Raw genomic sequence first — 18,394 nt, forward strand, 5'->3', positions numbered from 1 at the left:
GATTCGCCACAACGTTCTCACTTCCGTTCTTGTCGCGGATCTCCACATCAAACTCTTGGGGCAGTAAAATCCACCTGATTAAACACGGCTTCGCGTCCTTTTCTCCATCAAATACTTGACTGCGCTGTGATCTGAAAAAACAATAACCTTGCTCCCCCAAATGTAAGGTCGAAACTTATCAAGTGCATATACTACCGCGAGCAACTCCTTTTCCGTAGTGGTGTAATTAATTTGAGAATCGTAAAGGGTTTTGCTTGCGTAGTATATGGCAACGGGCTTCTTATCCACCCGTTGACCCAACACGGCCTCGATAAGGGGTGGTTCCAATAGGCGTTTTATAAGCGGTCCTGTAAGCCCATAATGCATCATTTAGTTTATTTGACCAATCCTTCCGATCGGGCCTTACCTTTTTTTTGTAAAATCTCTTTGATTTACCTATTAGAAACCTCCACTTGCCCACTCGTTTGAGGGTGATATGAAGTTGCAATACGGTGGTTTACGCCATACCGTTTAAGTAGTTTGCCAAAATTAAAGTTTTTGAAATGCAAACCCCCATCGCTAATAATAATGCGGGGGACACCAAAACATGAAAAAAATATTAGACTGGACAAACTTACAAACAACGTATGGTCATTCGTCTTGGTGGCGATTGCTTCTACCCATTTAGACACATAATCGACCGCCACCAAGATACAAAGATTACCAATAGAATTAGGAAACGGGCCCATGAAATCAATCCCCCAAACATCAAAGATGTCGACAACGAGGATTGGTTGCATGGGCATCTCGTCCCTCTTTGAAATACCCCCCATCTGTTGACATCTAGCACAATTTTTGACAAACGCTGCGGTATCCATGAATATGGTAGGCCAATAGAATCCGCATGCAAGCACTTGACACCCTGTCTTCTGGCCGTTGAAATGGCCTCCACAAGGTGATGAATGGGCATGATACAAAACACTCGACATCTCTTCCTTCGGTATGCACCGCCTCATTACTTGATCCGCTCCAACTCTAAACAAATCCGAATCTTCCCATTCATAGTGCTTCACCTGCGAGAGGAAGTGCTGCTTCTTCTTCTTTGGCAAAAACTCCGGAATTGTATCTGCAATAAGAAAATTAATAAGGTCAGCATACCATGGCAAAGTTGAAACAGAAAACAATTGCTCATTCGGGAAAGACTCATTGATGGCCCTCTCGTCTTTCTCCTCTTCTTCATGTCCCACAAGTCTTGATAAATGATTCGCCACCACGTTCTCACTTCCGTTCTTGTCGCGGATCTCCATATCAAACTCTTGGGGCAGTAAAATCCACCTGATTAAGCGCGGCTTCGCGTCCTTTTCTCCATCAAATACTTAACTGCGCTGTGATCTGAAAAAACAATAACCTTGCTCCCCCAAATGTAAGGTCGAAACTTATCAAGTGCATATACTACCGCGAGCAACTCCTTTTCCGTAGTGGTGTAATTAATTTGAGAATCGTAAAGGGTTTTGCTTGCGTAGTATATGGCAACGGGCTTCTTATCCACCCGTTGACCCAACACGGCCCCGATAAGGGGTGGTTCCAATAGGCGCTTTATAAGCGGTCCTGTAAGCCCATAATGCATCTTTTAGTTTATTTGACCAATCCTTCCGATCGGGCCTTACCTTTTTTTTGTAAAATCTCTTTGATTTATCTATTAGAAACCTCCACTTGCCCACTCGTTTGAGGGTGATATGGAGTAGCAATACGGTGGTTTACGCCATACCATTTAAGTAGTTTGCCAAAATTAAAGTTTTTGAAATGCGAACCCCCATCGGTAATAATAACGCGGGGGACACCAAAACATGAAAAAAATATTAGACTGGACAAACTTACAAACAACGTATGGTCATTCGTCTTGGTGGCGATTGCTTCTACCCATTTAGACACATAATCGACCGCCACCAAGATACAAAGATTACCAATAGAATTAGGAAACGGGCCCATGAAATCAATCCCCCAATCATCAAAGATGTCGACAACGAGGATTGGTTGCATGGGCATCTCGTCCCTCTTTGAAAAACCCCCCATCTGTTGACATCTAACACAATTTTTGACAAACGCTACGGTATCCTTGAATATGTAGGCCAATAGAATCCGCATGCAAGCACTCGACGCCCTGTCTTCTGGCCGCTGAAATGGCCTTCACAAGGTGATGAATGGGCATGATACAAAACACTCGGCATCTCTTCCTCCGGTATGCACCGCCTCATTACTTGATCCGCTCCAACTCTAAACAAATCCGGATCTTCCAATGCATAGTGCTTCACCTGCGAGAGGAGGTGCTGCTTCTTTTTCTTTGGCCAAAACTCCGGAATTGTATCTGCAACAAGAAAATTAATAAGGTCAGCATACCATGGCAAAGTTGAAACAGAAAACAATTACTCATTCGGGAGAGACTCATTGATTGCCCTCTCGTCTTTCTCCTCTTCTTCATGTCCCACAAGTCTCAATAAATGATCCGCCACCACGTTCTCGCTTCCTTTTTTGTCGCGGATCTTCACATCAAACTCTTGGAGCAATGAAATCCACCTGATCATGCGCGGCTTCGCGTCCTTTTCTCCATCAAATACTTGACTGCGCTGTGATCTGAAAAAACAATAACCTTGCTCCCGCAAATGTAAGGTCGAAACTTATCAAGTGCATATACTACCGCGAGCAACTCCTTTTCCGTAGTGGTGTAATTAATTTGAGAATCGGAAAGGGTTTTGCTTGTGTATTATATGGCAATGAGCTTCTTATCCACCCGTTGACCCAACACGGCCCCGATAAGGGGTGGTTCCAATAGGCCTATTATAAGCGGTCCTGTAAGCCCATAATGCATCGTTTAGTTTATTTGACCAATCCTTACGATCGGGCCTTACCTTTTTTTGTAAAATCTCTTTGATTTGCCTATTAGAAACCTCCACTTGCCCACTCGTTTGAGGGTGATATGGTGCGGCAATACGGTGGTTTACGCTATACCGTTTAAGTAGTTTGCCAAAATTAAAGTTTTTGAAATGCGAACCCCCATCGCTAACAATAACGCGGGGGACACCAAAACATGAAAAAAATATTAGACTGGACAAACTTGCAAACAACGGTACGGTCATTCGTCTTGGTGGCGATTGCTTCTACCTATTTAAACACATAATCGACCGCGACCAAGATACAAAGATTACCAATAGAATTAGGAAACGGGCCCATGAAATCAATCCCCCAAACATCAAAGATGTCGACAACGAGGATTGGTTGCATAGGCATCTCGGGTCACTTTGAAATACCCCCCATCTGTTGACATCTAACACAATTTTTGACAAACGCTGCGGTATCCTTGAATATGGTAGGCAAATAGAATCCGCATGCAAGCACTCGACGCCCTGTCTTCTAGCCGCTGAAATGGCCTTCACAAGGTGATGAATGGGCATGATACAAAACACTCGGCATCTATTCCTCCGGTATGCACCGCCTCATTACTTGATCCGCTCCAACTCTAAACAAATCTGGATCTTCCCATGCATAGTGCTTCTCCTGCGAGAGGAAGTGCTGCTTCTTCTTCTTTGGCCAAAACTCCGGAATTGTATCTGCAACAAGAAAATTAATAATGTCAGCATGCCATGGCAAAGTTTAAACAGAAAACAATTGCTCATCTGGGAAAGACTCATTGATGGCCCTCTCGTCTTTCTCCTCTTCTTCTTGTCCCACAAGTCTCGATAAATGATCCGCCACCACGTTCTCACTTCCTTTTTTGTCGCGGATCTCCACATCAAACTCTTGGAGCAGTAAAATTCACCTGATCAAGCGCGGCTTCGCGTCCTTTTCTCCATCAAATACTTGACTGCGATGTGATCTGAAAAAACAATAACCTTGCTCCCGTAAATGTAAGGATGAAACTTATCAAGTGCATATACTACCGCGAGTAACTCCTATTCCGTAGTGGTGTAATTAATTTGAGAATCGGAAAGGGTTTTGCTTGCGTAGTATATGGCAACGGGCTTCTTATCCACCCGTTGACCCAACACGGCCCTGATAAGGGGTGGTTCGAATATGGGTTTTATAAGCGGTCCTGTAAGCCCATAATGCATCGTTTTGTTTATTTGACCAATCCTTCCGATCGGGCCTTACCATTTTTCGTAAAATCTCTTTGATTTGCCTATTAGAAACCTCCACTTGACCACTCGTTTGAGGGTGATATGGAGTGGCAATACGGTGGTTTACGCTATACTGTTTAATTAGTTTGCCAAAATTAAAGTTTTTGAAATGCGAACCCCCATCGCTAATAATAACGCGGGGACACCAAAACATGAAAAAAAATATTAGACTGGACAAACTTACAAACAACGGTATGGTCATTCGTCTTTGTGGAGATTGCTTCTTCCCATTTAGACACATAATCGACCGCCACCAAGATACAAAGATTACAAATAGAATTAGGAAACGGGCCCATGAAATCAATCCCCCAAACATCAAAGATGTCGACAACAAGGATTGGTTGCATGGGTATCTCGTCCCTCTTTGAAATACCCCCCATCTTTGACATCTAACACAATTTTTGACAAACGCTGCGGTATCCTTGAATATGGTAGGCCAATAGAATCCGCATTCAAGCACTCGACGCCCTGTCTTCTAGCCACTGAAATGGCCTCCACAAGGTGATGAATCGGCACGATACAAAACACTCGGTATCTCTTCCTCTGGTATGCACTGCCTCATTACTTGATCCGCTCCAACTCTAAACAAATCCAAATCTTCCCATGCATAGTGCTTCACCTGCGAGAGGAAGTGCTGCTTCTTCTTCTTTGGCCAAAACTACGGAATTGTTTCTGCAACAAGAAAATTAATAAGGTCAGCATACCATGGCAAAGTTGAAACAGAAAACAATTGCTCATTCGGGAAAGACTCATTGATGGCCCTCTCGTCTTTCTCCTCTTCTTCATGTCCCACAAGTCTCGATAAATGATCCGCCACCACGTTCTCGCTTCCTTTCTTGTCGCGGATCTCCATATCAAACTCTTGGAGCAGTAAAATCCACCTGATCAAGCGCGGCTTCACGTCCTTTACTCCATCAAATACTTGACTGCGCTGTGATCTAAAAAGACAATAACCTTGCTCCCCCAAATGTGAGATGGAAACTTATCAAGTGTATATACTACCGCGAGCAACTCCTTTTCCGTAGTGGTGTAATTAATTTGAGAATCGGAAAGTGTTTTGCTTGCCTAGTATATGGCAACGGGCTTCTCATCCACCCGTTTACCCCACACGGCCCCGACAGCGTAGTCAATTGCGTCACACATAATCTCAAATGGGAGTGACCAATCAGGTGACAACAAGATCGGGGCTTCAACCAATTTGTTTTTTAGGAAATTAAATGCATTAGGACATTCTTCGTTAAAAACAAATGGTACATCTTTTAATAACAAATTACACAACGGTTTAGATATGACACTAAAATTCAATGAACCGTCGGTAAAAACCGGCATGACCCAAAAATGCCCTTATTCCTTTTATTTTAGTAGGCTATGGTAAATTAGATATGACTTTGATTTTGCCCGGTCAACCTCAATCCCCCTACTTGAGATGACATGTCCCAAAACCGTCCCTTCTTGAACCATGAAGTGGCTCTTTTACTAACTTAAGACCAAATTCGTTTCCACACATCTTTTTGAAACTTTAGTTAATTCATTTAAGCATTTTTCAAAAGATGATCCAAAGTTAGAAAAATCGTCCATAAAAATTTCAAGTGAATCCCCGACCATATCTGAAAAGATACTCATCATGCACCTTTGAAAGGTGGCTGCGGCATTACACAAAACAAAAGGCATTCGCTTAAATGCGAAGGTGCCGTATGGACACGTGAAAGGGGTCTTATGTTGGTCATCGGGGTGAATAGCAATCTCATTGTACCCCGAATAGCCATCTAGAAAACAATAAAACTTCTGACCTGCAAGTTTCTCGATAATCTGGTCAATGAACGGCAAGGGAAAATGATCTTTAGATGTTGCCGCATTTAACTTCCTGTAATCAACACAAATTCGCCACCTGGTTACCGTTCGGGTGGCGATTTCCTCACCTTTCTCATTACGGGTTATCTGAATACCCACCTTCTTTGGAACTGTTTGTGTCGGACTTACCCACGTGCTATCTAAGATCGGAAAAATGATGCCTGCGTCCAACCACTTCAAAACCTCCTTCTTCACTACTTCCCGCATGTTTGGGTTCAACCTTTTTTGTGTATCATGAGCGGGTTTTGCCTCGGGATCGGTGATGATCTTATGGATGACAATGGATGGGCTGATCTCTCTCAAATCTGCTATCGTCCAACCAATCACCGTCTTATGCTCTATCAAGACTTCCACCAACGCCTTCTCTTGCTCATCTTCCAAATTTGCAGCGATGATGGCTGGTAATGTCTCTCCCTCTCCCAAAAACACGTACTTCAGGTGTTTCGGGAGCTCCTTCAATTCAACAGTCGGCGGGCTCTCCAATGATGGTTTCAACTTTGAATCGATCCTGTCGGGCAACCACTCCACTTGTTGAGACCATGGCAGTTTCCCAATACTTGCCGCATACAACTCCACTTCTCTTTCTTCTTCTTGTAACTGTAGAACATGCTCAACTGCTTTCCTGCAACAAATAGCACACTTCTCTATGGCATCATCCCCACTTCCGTGAGGATTCAACTCGTCAATGACTTCAGCCGCGAAGCATTCATCACTCGCCAGAGGGTTAGACACATTTGAAAACACATTCCGCCTAAGATTCTTATTACCAAATGCCATGTCCACTAACCCGGTTCTACAATTAATCAAAGCATTCGAGGTGGCCAAAAAGGGTCGACCGAGAATCACGTTTGGTTGCCGTTTTGGGTCAACTCTCATGTAGTCTAGAACCAGGAAGTCAACCAGGTAATAGAAATCTTCTATCATCACAATCACATTGGTCACGATTCCCCTAGGAAGCTTGAGTATCAAGTCGGCCAACACCACGGTGGTGTCGGCTTTTCTAAGTGGACCAAAGTCGTACTGGTCATACAAGCTTCCCGGTAGAGTACTCACCCCATCTCCAAGATCTAACAACGCTCTAGTCTTTTTAAAATCTCCCACTTGAATGGGTATAATTGGCATTCCCGGATCTTGTAGCTTGGGTGGGAGGATACTCGTCAAAACCGAACTCACATTTGCAGTTAAGTCAACTTGTTTGGGCAACTTGTGAGTTCGTTTTTGAGTACACAAGTCTTTCAAATATTTAGCATATGCTGGGACTTGTTTAATTGCATCTATGAGGGGTAAATTAATTTTTACTTGTTTAAATATTTCCCACATTTCCTCCTACTGTGGGCCCCTGTTTCTAAGTGTCGATGAGGTCTCGGTGTTCACCAATGCCCGAGGGAACGGAACGGTTTTACTCGTTGAACCCGTCTCCTTGGCGGTTGGTGTTCCCGTCTTAGTTTTAGTTTCAATTTTATTTTTATTTATTTGATTTGATTTAGTTTTTGGTTCAATTTCAACCTCATCGTCACTTTTCCCATCTTCCCCCAATCCTCCACCATACCTTCAACAAAGGGTGGTGGAGTCACCCTATTATTATATATCTTACCGCTTCTAAGGGTACTTACCTGGCTGACATGGGCATTCTTACCACTCGAAAAGCTGCTACTCTGATGGCTTGGGTCACTCGGCAACTTGGATGGATTTCTCTTCAAACTCGCCACTTCCTCAGATAGCTGGCTCACCTGTTTATCTCTCTCGCAGCATTAGCCTTCTCTTGGAGCTCTAAACTTTGATTCACGCTTTTATTCTGAGCCTCCTGGTCTGTCTTCATCTGCTTCAGAAAATCCATCACGTCCTTAATTGACTCCTCCTTTTTACCAGAAGAACTTCCCTGGCTTTGTGCTGCCCCTTGACTTTGCTAACCCTGCTGATAACTCTTCTGATAAACCTTATTTTAACCCCCAGATTCTCTTTTATTATACCCGCTTTGACCGCTACCCCTCTCATTCCCATATTGACGCTGATTTGATTGATAACCTGCTTTTTGGGAATTACCTTGAAAATTCGGGTTCTGCTGCGTGTTCGGGTTTCCATAGCTGAAATTGGGGTGGTTTTTGGAGGCCCGGGTGATAGGTGTTCGAATTCATATTCCCATTATTATACCTCTTTTCACCTTGAACGAAATTCACCCCCTCTTCTTCCTCGTCTTCCAATATAACCACACAAGTAGCCACTACATGGCCTATTCCACCACAACCCTCACATACTGGATATGTCTTTCATGACTTGCCTTTCTCTTTCACTCCCACACCCATCAATTGATCCAACTTTTTCTCCAACCTAGCCATACAATCATCCGACTCACCACTATCCACGGCTTTCACAACCGCCCTTTTTACCATGCGATTCGACTGAGCTTGCCTTTTTGAGTTCATTGCATGTCTTTCCAAATGTTGCCAATCTTCGTTCTCGTCAAAAACGACCCATTTGTGGTCGACTGAAGATCACGCACATCGTCACTCGATAACCCATCATGAAACGCCTTAATCAACTCCCACAACGCAATCCCGTGATGCGGACAAGTTTTCAACAACCTCTTGAATCTCATAAAAGCTTTGTGAAAAGTTTCCCCCGACCCTTGCTGAAAGTTCCTGATGGAGGCTCGGGCCTTGGATGTTCTTTGTGGTGTGTAGTACTCGTTCAGAAACTGCTGAGCCAGATCTTGCTACATGTAAATGCTCGCTGATGGTAGAGATAATAACCACCGCTTTGCTAGATCTTTAAGACTGAACTGAAAAACCACTAGCTTGACTTCATCAGCAGTGAACCCTTGACTCGAGATAGTGGCACAGATTGCATTGAACTCGCTCAAATGTAGATATGGCTCTTCAGATGCTTTCCCATGAAAAGTAGGCATCCCGGTCAGGTTACTTTGCCTTACTGAAAACGTTCTTCCTTCTCGGACCGGGATCACAATGGGAAGCGGGTTCGTGGCCACTTGTGGAATGAAGTGGCTTTGAACCCCCCGAACGGGCGGTGAAACAAATGCCCTCGGGACCCCATCATCAAACTCGTACTCGGGAAATTGTGGCTCGGGAATCTCTTGTCTTCTTTTGGCTCGATGGTTTCTTGATGGTTGAGCAGGTTCCGGTGTTCGGTTTTGAGGGGGTTGTTGTTGTCGTCCATAATACCGACCCCCTTGAGAATCCTCCATCTCTTCCTCATCCTCAAACTCATCAAACTCGTCAAATAGTCTCCGCCGATTAGCTACCCTTTCAAACTCAAAATTTACCCGACTGTTTGGCGGCTCAGATCTCACGGAACGATCATCTCTCATCTGGTTCTGTCTCTGAGCTCTACGTTTTTTATTCTGGTTAACATGTTGAGGGAGTGGCGGATTTAGTGGTTTAAACGGTGGTAGGTCATGGAATGGAGGGTTTTGTGGAATGTTTTGTGGGATGGCTTGTTCTTGGTGTGGTGGTGGGTTAATATTGTTGGGTTGAAGCACCGGCAGCATTGGTATGGGTTTCCTTCTTGATGATTCATACCAACTTATGTTTGTTAAAACTAATTAAGAGCCAATATTTGATGATAACTAGTCAATGACATAAGAGCTTAAACCCTAAATGTTGATGAACACAACCAAACAAATAATGTATTAATTAATAATCCAAAACACAAATTGTTTAAATAATCAATCAACAATTAAGGAAGACTAAGGCAATAACTCAATCAAGCTCATAAACATTAAGCATATGAATCTGGTCAAAAGTTAAAATACACAAAAACCTACCCTAGAATGAACAAGAAACTTAGCCAAACATCGACATATTGATTATATCACTTATCTTGATGAACATGCAAACCCGAGATGAACCGGAAGCCTTGGAATGATGGAAAATCGTCCTAAGCAGCCTCTTTTGCCTCTGGAAGTCGTGAAAAACCAAATGGGGAGGTTAAGGGGTTTATATAAGGCAAACCTAAATTTTTGGCCGAATTAAGCATCTTCGCATATCGCGAAGATGTCCTGGCTCTCTTCTTCGCGTATTGTGAAGGACAAAATAGTCAGGATCAGATTCTTGTAACTTCACATATCGTGAAGTTGTCCCCCTACGCGAAGATGCAACTTTTCAGCATTTTTTATTTTCCTTTCTTGACTGCCTTGTGATGCGTGCACTTCCAATTTCTCACTTCTCAATCTTCATTCCAAGCTCGTAAATATCCTCGTTAAGCTCCAAAAAACTTCCAATGTCATGAAAACACATAACAACGCTTGAAGTACCAATGTTCATTCAATTATTTAACTAAAATTAACTAATTAATATATAAAATAAACTAACTTTTACCCAACCATCATGGTGGCGCCCCGCAAATGTCCAATTTTATACGAGCTTAGAATTTAGATATATATTTAGGTAAAAGATGCCTAAGTGCACAATAATATTAAAATAAAAAAAAGAGTGAGAAAAGTTATATAATGAAAAATGCCAAAGAAGCATTCTCAAAAATAGAAAAAGAGGCCAAAGTGCACATACTAGACGAGACTGAGAGTTTACGTGTTACCAAGGGGATGGCGACTCTGAGGATACACTATTGGAAATCGAAAGTTTTTGGTCAATAAATATGTCTTAGAGAATATATAGGACAAAGTCCAATTATATTTAAGGTATGCTCGTACGACCTCACTTGATCTATCATCCATAATTCCATCTAAGTGTATTTTCTTCTTACCATTAAGGGGTTTATATCTTATGGTGATAGGTTGAACTAGTATGCTTCAACCCGATTTTTAATTGTCTTTGTTGTGCTTGAGATGGGGTAGGTGGATCTGTAATTCCAAAGGTGTGAGACCTATAGGTTTTTGATATCACTTAAACTTAGTTGCTAAATGTGCTTGGAGGCTTGATAGGCTGGTGGCTGGGTTTAAGTGGACAACAATATCGGCAATCGCCGTTTTTGCGTTTATCTGAGAATTAAAATAACCTATATGTTTTTAAGACCGTGTTTTTCGATTCTGATTCCATTGCAATTAAACTTTTTCAGAGATGAAAAAAGATAAGTGTGGGGATATTTATATAAGGCTAAATATATATAAATCCCTTGTTTATTTTATGTTAATATTTTATTAGTTTTATTCGGTTTTATGTAAGATTTGTATACTACTAACATATTTGTGTATTTTGGGTTCCGAGTTTCAATCATGTCGAAAAGAGGGCGAAAAACAAGCTAAAATAAGCCAAACCAGAGGATCTTCTACGAATTTTAAGTCTATATGCTCAGATTTCCAGAATCTTCTATGAATTTTAAGTTTATGGGCTCAGATTTCCAGAATGTTCTACTAAATTTTAAGTTTTGGGTCTTGAAAGTCTATATAAACACCCCTAAACTTAACCTTAATCATAACCTGAAACCCATAGTTGAATTTGGAGTTTCTTGGATCTTAGGATTGCATATTTTGGCGGGTTTGAAGGCAAGTAATCATACGGTGACGTGCTTATTATTCAAGAACGAAGACCACGGGTTTTTATCACCTTTAACCTTCGGTTCTTATTTATTTTTGCCATGAATTCCTTTATTATTGTTTTGTTTTATTTTATGATGCTAGGCTAAACATTATAGACTGCCTAGGCTTATGATGAACCTATTTTGACGTGATTTAACTTGGAATTTATTTATTGTGATGGTTTTATGATTTAGTAAAAGGTTTAATTTTATTAAATTGATGCATATGGATATTTAGGATTGTTTGATTAATTGTTATTATTCCATAGTTGCCTTGATTATTGTTTGTCATTATGATAGGTTGCTATTAGGTCAATTACTTTGTGTTCTTGATTATTTTATGATTGATTTGCAACAAAATCATAGGAATAATAATTATTAATTAATTAAACCTAAGTGTGTTGCTAACCTAAAATCTGTAAAGTGCTAGGTTATTGATAGATCTTTATTATTTAATCTTGTTAGATTTAGTTCTTCGTAAGGAGTCCGTCTAGGTTTGATTCTTTATTATGTCTATTGAATCAATTAAATAAATTAAATTGCCTTTGATTTCCACGCTGTAAGGTAGGATTTCGTATAAAGGAACTAAGTCATAATTAATTAGGTAAACGTAAGGAAACTTGATCTTTAATACTGGTATGCGTTAAAACTTATTAGAAGCTCATAGGTGTCTCTTGAGAAGGGTCAGGGGTCCTATTTGGGTTTTCTCTTAAGTGCCTATTTCACGATCCCAGTCCATAACTAAATATTTCCCGGTTAATTAACAACTGAAGTTTAGGGGATTCTAGCCTAGGTAGTTTTCTCATCATCATCTGATTTAATCAAACTTGTGTTTTCGTTTATTTTACTTATTTTCTTAATTAGTTTTAATTTAGTATTTTAAATACCCCCCCCCCTTTAACAAACAAATAGTCGTGTCAGTATTAGTTGAGTCTAATTAGCTAGTTTACGTAATTTAAAGATTCTCGTGGGTCGATATCCGGACTTACTTAACTGTACTAGAGTTGACCGGTTCACTTGCCGGTTAGTAGTTTTAGTTAAGTTAAGAGTCTAGAATTTATTACTTAGTGTCTAGATTAGTGTGTTTTTATTAGACTACTTTTAGCACATCAATGCCTAAAGCAAAGATTTTCAAGTACTTTCAACAAACGAGTTTCGTTTTTCGATATTTCTTTTTCTTAAAGATGGTTCTACGTGACGGGTCTGCAGTAACTGGAAGGGGACCTGGTGTTTTCTGAACTCTTGACACCAAGGTTATTGAAACCTAAGGATAATCAATGCGCACAAATTCCAATAAGACACGGGACCCAGTTGCTTACCTAGAGAGTTTGGAAAGGGTATGAAACCTATTAGGCTAAAACATATCACACCGAACGCCATACGAATCACAACTTTAAGATTTCAAGCGTGACTATGTTCTCTTTGTGAAAAGAATATGGTTACGCTCCTAAGGATGTAATACAAGTCATGGTGGTTCATGCGGCGTGTGACTCCGACCCTCAATGTTTTACAATGTGTATTAACTAAAAGTCTGGCAAGTCGTGGTGATAGACGAATACCCAGCTTTTGGTTCGATTGATTACTCATTTTGATATGTGTGTTTTAACTAAAAGCCTATTAAGTTGTGGTTATACACGAATACTCAACTTTCGGTTTGATTTGATTGTGCATTTCTAGTTTTTGTTGGAATATGCAAGTTATGATGGTTCGTACAATGCGTGATTCCAAAGACTCAATTGTTTATATTGTGATTTTGAAAAATCACTGGGATATGTGAATAGTCGATTTTTAATTCGTTTTCTTTATTTGTAAATATTCATAATTTCTTATGTTTTGAAATTGAAAATACGAAAAGTCATGATGATGAATGAATAGTCGATTTTAAATTCGTTCTCTTTGTTTGGACATATTCATTATTTCTTGTGTTTTGAATTGAAAATACGTAAAGTGATGGTGATGCATGAATAGTCGATTTTCAATTCATTTTTTTTATATAATTCATTTATTATTATGTTTTCAATTGAAAATTCAAAAAGTTATGGTGGTACATGAACACTCGGTTTTCAATCCGATTTCACTACTTATATTAAGTTTGTAATAAATCCATATTTTTATTTTTTAATATATTTTTCATATGTTTATTCAAAGATTTACGAGATTATTATTAAAATGCGAAAACTCTTGTTGACACATGAGGATTTCAATTTCGACTTCAAATTTTGTTTCATGTGATTTTATTTCCCACGACCTGCTACTTAACCGGTTATCCCAGCCATATGCCTTACCATATGCTCATGTTTCAAGTGTGCTATCATTTAAGTAACCCGAGCACACCCGCAATATTATTAAAAACCAAACTCGGTTCCGCCATGTAATACCTTACCTCGCATTCCTTGTTCACTAAAAAGTTTAACTCATCAACCATTCCTATTTTAAATAAATAAATTTTTCATACATACTTTTTCACATTTATTTCTTTTATAAACACGGTATACTTATAATTCAAATCCTTGATTAATTTTTAATAAGTATTTAATCAAGTTAATTTTCTTCTAAAGAACTTTACGTTAATTCGAATGATTAATTATTATCATTATCATTATTATTATTACTATTATTATTAATATTAACATTTCCAATATTATTATTATTATTATTATTGCTTACTATTATTATTATTATAAATATTATTATTATTATTATTATTATTATTATTATTATTATTATTACTATTCTTATTTTTCCAAGGTTAAGTCTTTAAATAAAATAAAATATTTTGCTTTAAACAAGTCCTAAGCCCGTGAGGCTATTATATTATCACCAAAAAAGTGTTATTATCAACGAGTCATCTAACTTGACGATCCTCCATAATGTTTTCATGGGTGCCGCGCAACAGAAAATCTTTTACACTAAAAGTTTTCTAAGATTTAGCGCTAGCTAAGGATATTTTTTTTATCATGCAAATTATTATTATAATTTTTCGTTGAGTTATAAAAACATATCAGCGCCCCTTCCTTGTCAACGCCAACGATTTTCGAGTTAATAAATCATACCACTGCCCCCATAGTAACTTTCATACCACAACTCATCTTCGAGAAGGCATCGTAAGCTACCCTTTTGTTTTTCTTTCTTTCTTCTTTGTTTATATATATATATATATATATATATATATAGATATATATAATTCTGTTGGGACATAATCGAAGTAATTCTGTGTATTGAATTCTTTCAAAGGTTGTTTATGAAGTTTATATTGAGTTTTGTTTTATTCGTTGTTTAGTGAGCTATTTTTATACTTCATTCATAGTTGTATTTTCGAATCGGTTTACTTTTTTAATCTCAACTTTGCGGTCTAAAATCGATTTCCCATAAACGTAATCGCTTAGTGGAAATTGGGACCATGTACATGTTGAGTTCATAAGTACTGTTACACGAATTGTTTTGATTATTTATTTGGTTCTATTTCGCACAATGTTTCATCGAATTACTTTATTATTCTTGTTTCATCAAATTGAGACTAATATCTTACTTTAATCTCGAAGTTTCAATTATTTATTTTATGATTCTTAATCTCAATGTGGCCTTAATTCACATTGGTATTTTATTAGAAATTTTTATTTTGTTTAACGAGTCATTATTGACTCCAAGAATTTACTCTATTGTTGTAACGTCTGTTAATTTTCGGTATAAGGTTTAACCTTGTAGTGTTGTGTGCACCTTTCGGGCTTGACCCGACATTCTCCCGGGAGCTCCTTGCCACCCTCATAAGCTTGTCATACTTAACTTTTCTTACAAGTTCACCCATTGATAAAGTAGAGGGACTAGAATGTATTATTGTTATTATATTATACAAAAAAAAATAATAATAAACCCCACCTTGGTCCGATCGGCGCAACCCCCATCCCCTTCTCTCCTCGTTTTGCGTGCAATCAGTCACCGTCCAGCCTCCGAAAGTGCAATTCCAGGTCGGTACTAAAGTCCTACAACTCTTTTTCACCTTAATTCATCCATATGGCGCGTTTATTCGTTGAAATTCGGTTGTTTTTAGGCTTGTCGGGTGGCTGTCCAATTGAGTAGTTCCGGGGCTGTTTTTGCTAAGGTTTTTGCACCAAAATCTTCCTAGGTATGTCTAGTATAACATACTGTAAAATCATCTTCATTGGTGTTCGTTTGATTGGTCAACTAGTTGTAGTTTGAATGTTAGTGTTCGGTTGACTAGAATTGTAGTTTGATACGTTTAACGCGAGGGTTGAAGTGATTAACGACCAATTCAGCTCGGGGGAACTTGGGTTGATGTACGGGCTGTTGAAAAATCATTTTTATAAGTTATGGGGCTGAATTGGTTGTCGGTTACTCAAACGGGTCGGTACAACGCGCAATTGCGTTTATTGAATAGTTGGTGCGTTGTACTTGCGAGTTACCGACCCATTTGACTCGTGTAGCATCGTGTGGACTTGTTGGCTGTCAATTTATCACATTGGGTCCATATGGGGCTGAGTTGTATGTTAATTTCCTAAACGACTCTTAAACGCGCGTGTTAGTATCACCTAGTGCTTCCGGGGGTAATTTGGGAATTCTTTATTCCCAGGAGTATCTAAGGGTCGTGTTGGTAAATGTAATGCCCCGGGTGCTGTTATGATTGAGTTTGATGAGGTCGAGGCTTTAGGTAACTCAAACCGTGTTAGGACGCCTCGTAGGATAAACAAGTCGGAATGGTTTAGTTAGTAATCTTTGTGTGCAATCCGACAGGCTTGTGATTTGTGGATTGGCTTTGAGGTTCTCGAATTCATTGGTATTTGTGTGACTCGTGTTAGGTGAGTTCACGATGCCCCTTTTACTCTTTTTACGTTTTGGGCTAGCAGGCACACCATATTACAGTTTTATCCGACTATACACGTTTAAACTAATTAGATGGTTTTATATGGCCTTACTTCTGTTTGTGGGTTCATGAAAATATGTGTGAATTATACTCTATGCCATGGAATATTTGAGGCTCGTTTATGGTTATATATTTTATAAGGTTATAGACATTACTTAGGGTCTGGACTCAAGGATGAAGGCTTACTCGTATTGTAGTATGTCATGAGATGATAATTATGAATGTGTATGCCGGTGTTACTTTATGACCCTAGGCTTACTTTCATGATGGTATGTTTGGAATGTTATACATATATAAGTATATATACACATATATATATGCGTGTTTATGCATGCGTTACTTTGTGGCCAATAATTGGCGATGTTAATTAGTCGTTTCCATCTAAGGATGTTGCGTATGCCTAGTTTGTGTTTGCATACGGATGGATGGTGATCTTGGCCGGGCCAAACTATACTACTCAGGTTCTTAAATCCTGTGGCGGGCCTGAAAAGCCTGTGAGGGGAAGGCTCGTGTGGGATGATCATCATCGGATGTTACGTGTTTGGATTGTACGTGTGCTCGACCCTGATGTTATTACCTGGATGATATATATGTAGGGATATAATTATAAGGATGTTTATATATATATATATATATATATATATATATATATATATATATATATAATGATGATTACCTATTATTGATGATGGCCTAACTGTTGTTACCCGTTTTATTTTTAAAAATCTTGGAATGATTATGACTATTATTATTTTAGATGTCAATTATTAAAACTTGAACTCACTCAGCTCAAGCTGACTTTGTGTGCATGTTAGTGTGAGTTTCAGGTTAGGAGGAGGATGCGTTTCCGCTTGGACATGCACGAGGCTTCTTGGACGGTGGAGGGCATACTTATTCGGAAGTTTTAATAATGAACACTTTTCTTTTAAAGTTTTATTAAATACATTGAAGTTTGGTTTTGGGCATAATTCCTGGGTTTTGGGAACTTGGTTTTAATACTTGTGATTTTCTGCTGTTTATTACTCTGAAACGATTTTTAATAAGATGAATTTGGTTGACTTTAATTTTTTTTAGAATTTTTGGATATTATTACCAACTGTAGGATTCTCGGGATTCGGGGTCTTAATAGTTGGTATCAGAGCCATGGTTCGAGGGATCCGAGCATCCCCGAATGCTTGGACTCGAACTGTAAGAAAAGAGACTAGTATGCCCGCCGTAAGTAGTTGCACGCCAAGAGGTAACTTTAATTTATTTAGTCATTCCTCTAAATTTAAAAGTTTCCAGTATGTGATTAATTGTTTAAGTGATAGATAGAAGGCTAATGTAGTTAGGGGCAGGGGTTGATTAGGACGGGCGGGTAAAGTAAACGACTAATTACACTGACGTCATTAGCAGTTTACCCTTACTTTACATGTTCTAAATACCACTTGTACTTGACCGTGTTAAAATTCTGTCTTTGTAGTGATAAGTCATGGTTAATACTCGTACTGCGAAGAGAGGTCGTCCGAGTGTTCGTGGCCGTGGTCGTAAGCCACGTGCCGAGGCTGAGAGTGAGATTCCTACATCCCAGCAGGAGGAAACCCCGATTCATGAGGAAGGGGATAACCCTGCCTTAGATCCTGCTACACGTGGCCATCGCAGATGAGGTTTACCAGGTTCTTCATAGCGTTATTCCCGAGATTGTTGCTGAGGCTGTTGGGTTGCAAAAGAGTCAATGGATGGTAAGGGTGCGGATAATCAAGGAAAGGGTCAAGAGACTCAGGTTGAAGACGAGGTAGTGGTATCTAGTGATGAGGAGGAAGAAGCTCGTGCATTTAGTGTGCCTACTAGAGGTTGTTCGTATGGGGATTTCAAGAAGTGCGACCCTCCCGTTTTCGATGGTACTAAAGATGCGTTGGCAGCTCATCAGTGAGTTAGAGAGATGGAAGCAGTATTAAGGGTCAGTAAGTGCAAAGGGGAGGACATGGTGACTTATGTTACCGCCTTGTTTCGTTCCTAGGCGCTGTGTTGGTGGGATAATCTA

The 18,394-nt window shown here is 39.5% G+C and overlaps 1 protein-coding gene across 1 annotated transcript; it reads right to left on the bottom strand.

The window, feature by feature from the left end:
- Nucleotides 1-1,318: 1,318 nt before the first annotated feature.
- Nucleotides 1,319-7,124, bottom strand: LOC143542736 (uncharacterized). Its single transcript, XM_077035262.1, has 5 exons — nucleotides 5,942-7,124; nucleotides 3,478-3,584; nucleotides 2,407-2,603; nucleotides 2,292-2,344; nucleotides 1,319-1,587 (listed from the first exon to the last, which is right to left on the bottom strand). The coding sequence occupies exons 1-5, from the start codon at nucleotides 7,122-7,124 to the stop codon at nucleotides 1,319-1,321; spliced, it is 1,809 nt and encodes a 602-aa protein (XP_076891377.1).
- Between the last annotated feature and the right edge of the window lie 11,270 nt (nucleotides 7,125-18,394).

Source organism: Bidens hawaiensis, unplaced genomic scaffold (genome assembly GCF_021521415.1).
Source record: "Bidens hawaiensis isolate Kalapana, Puna unplaced genomic scaffold, B.hawaiensis_p1.1 tig00012955_1, whole genome shotgun sequence".
Lineage (NCBI taxonomy): Eukaryota > Viridiplantae > Streptophyta > Magnoliopsida > Asterales > Asteraceae > Bidens > Bidens hawaiensis.